Here is a 2,813-nt window from a genome sequence, read left to right as displayed (position 1 = left end):
GCGGCTCGTTGTTCGGGTGAATGCGTATTTGGCTGTGTGGCGTGAGTGTGTGATGTAAAAGTCAACAATGCAGGCGATGCAGGCAGTTTGTCGCTTATGTGTTTGCATAGGCGCTGTCACCGCTGTCACCTCTGCTCAACCTGATGCAACACCATGCGTTACCGAGACCTCGCCTCACTGGCGTTCTCTGGATGACGCCGCTCGATGCGCTCTCACCCTTCTACCACGTCCCCATTCCTCTGCGGGAGGAGCGGAAGGACAGTGAGGATGATGGGTGTGAAGAAGGAGACGGTGTCTACCCCACACCTACCTGTCTGCGTTTCCTTACCATCACAGCCTTCCTCACGAACTGGGTGGCATGGCTGTCACGGATGGAGGGCTACGCGGCCCTCGGTATGTCGCGATTTCATCCGATGCTCATCAGTGCCCCTGTGGCCGCCTGCTTGCTGCAGCCCTTCAGCCTGGGCTGCGGTCAGACGCCTCTCCTTGACCTCTGGCCCATGTGGGTGCTCCGCCGCCTCCTCACCCTTTCCCTCAGACTTCCTCAACTCAAAATCCCCTTTCTTCACCACAGTCGCCAACATCTACGATGCCTATTTCCATTCTCAGACCTCGACGAGATTTAAAGCTGCACTGCTTCTTACATCTTTGTACCTTTCATATTTACTACCTCGTCTGAAATAAATCTCATTATAAACTCGTTATCAGGACTTATTTGGATAAATGTACATTCATAGGGCGGCAAACGTTATACCGTACACTTTAAATACAAATTTTATTGTAGTCAACAGCAATTAAATGCAGATTGTTCATTGATTCCCGCTCTTGAAGGAAGCAGATTTTGAACATTTGAAGAATGTTGCTTTTGCATTCCATCAACCACAAATAGCAAATGTAAAAACGCTGCAATCAGTCCAATGCTGTTGCTGTCCTACCAGTTTGCCTTTGTTTTTCGCTATCCTTTGTCCGTGAATCGCTTTAATCACTGACACCCTTTATTTGCCGAGAGAGATAAATTGGCTTGACAAGGAAAATGCGGAAGGAAATTACGGAAGTGACTATGAAAATTGAACATACCTATAGAAGTCATCTCAAGGTTGCAAGGAGAGCTTTTGTTCTATGCCCTTCATCTCATTCTTACTTTTTGTCAGGGATTTGGAGCACAAATATCCACTGAGGTGTTCTAGCAGGCATGGACAGGAAGGTGGCAGTCTAGTGTTAGAAGCTAAAGAAATATAAGAATACACCAAAATAGATTGCTGGAGTTGGATCTGTCCCAAAATACGCGTACACGTTATTTAGTGTATGAATTAATATATCGTCACCACATTCCCTCACGTCCAGATAATAAAGAATGCTGCAAATTTAGTCGCTGTGTTACTCAAGGGTAGCCGAATGGATAGAAATGAATGACTACACATATGTGAGCAGACAAGACTGAGAAAGAAAAAGTAATTTATAATCCGTGCTAAAGATTGTAGAAATGATCGTGCAAGCCGGATTGGCGAAATGGATGGTCTTTAAGCCACTTGGTTATGAGGAGAGAGCCGTGCGTGCTGGGCCATGTAATTTGCTGAATGTTTCTGTTTGGTTTGCTAACTTCCTCTTTCGTTCAGCTTCCACTCTTCTATATGGAGTAAAATATTCATTGTAGCAGCATGGCGGATAAATCATTGATGGGCATGTCAGTGATACTTAACACCAACTATCACTTCTTCAAATCATGCTGAATCATCTCACTTCAACACAAGTTTCAGTAACCGATGATGGTCACTACTAGCATGACTCCACTCTTTCAATCGTCCCGCACTAAAAGACGAGAGATTTGGACCAAAAAATCCTGAACGGTGGAGTTCAACTGTGGTATATCTCAATTCAGGGGCATGAACATCATTTTTGTCCTTTGAATTGTCGCATTTTCCCTCCACACTGCTCGAGTCATTGATAAAACACTTTGAAAGCACAAGACATCTTGGATGTATCCGGATGATGTGGTGAGGTAGACAATGCTGGTTACACAATTAAACATGCTGCACATGAGCCAGCAGGACAAAATTTAGCCTCTCAAATGCTCGAGGAAATCAAATTTTGAGAGGGCAAATGACAACCGGTAATAAGTTGATCAAAAAAGGCTGCGACAACCGGTCATTCGTAATGTGACGCAAACATTCGTTTAAAAACACGATATTACGCTTTCTACCAGTTAGTTTGCACACTGTCTCCTGGATATCGCGTTCGTCCGTAGGTGTTGTGCAGTCCTTCTCTTTTTTGCTTGGTAATTCATTCATGTCCGTAGCTCTTTCAAACTGTCTTTATATGCTAGCTGACCAAGTAAGTGGTGAGGATTATTGACGAAATTGTAGCAAGACACGAAGGACATCACATTTAGGCAGGCTGAATGTCTGCACTGATGGCATCACCTCCATCATGTCCCCCTGACTATAGCAGGTAGACGTAGGTGGCGTCAGTCTTGGTACAGCTGACGCCTGCGTCGACGAAACCGTCGTGTAATTGGCGATGACCCAAGTGCTGTGGGCACAACATTAAGTTACAAAAAGAACTCACAGCAAATATTTTTTTTGAGTGTAGCATCGAATTATTTTTAAACTTCATCATGGAGCTACCTAAGTGAAGGCTAAACAGATAACTTTTATGTGACCAACTAACCAGCTGCATTCCGAGTTGGTATAAATGACAAAAGTAACTCAAGTATATTTTTTTTACTCAGCATACCAGCAACAACACAAGCACAGACACTTACACAGTCTTCTACTTTGTTAAATTCTTGGGAACAGATCATCATCGAACTGATT

At 44.0% G+C, this 2,813-nt stretch overlaps 1 protein-coding gene across 1 annotated transcript in view; it reads left to right on the top strand. All coding sequences in view use genetic code 11, as the record gives it.

Moving 5' to 3' along the window:
* EGR_06552 (hypothetical protein) overlaps nucleotides 1-1,239 on the top strand; it is a gene marked incomplete at both ends in the record, with an annotated part of 3,303 nt that extends 2,064 nt beyond the window's left edge. The window contains one exon of the mRNA XM_024495801.1: nucleotides 1,152-1,239. Within this exon, the coding sequence (XP_024349761.1) occupies nucleotides 1,152-1,239 (88 nt within the window). The remainder of the gene's footprint in view (nucleotides 1-1,151) is intronic.
* Between the last annotated feature and the right edge of the window lie 1,574 nt (nucleotides 1,240-2,813).

The sequence above is a fragment of the Echinococcus granulosus genome, assembly GCF_000524195.1.
Source record: "Echinococcus granulosus chromosome Unknown EG_S00059, whole genome shotgun sequence".
Classification (NCBI taxonomy): Eukaryota; Metazoa; Platyhelminthes; class Cestoda; order Cyclophyllidea; family Taeniidae; genus Echinococcus; species Echinococcus granulosus.
Note: the sequence above shows the minus strand (reverse complement) of the source record. Positions and strands in the feature narration are given on the sequence as shown.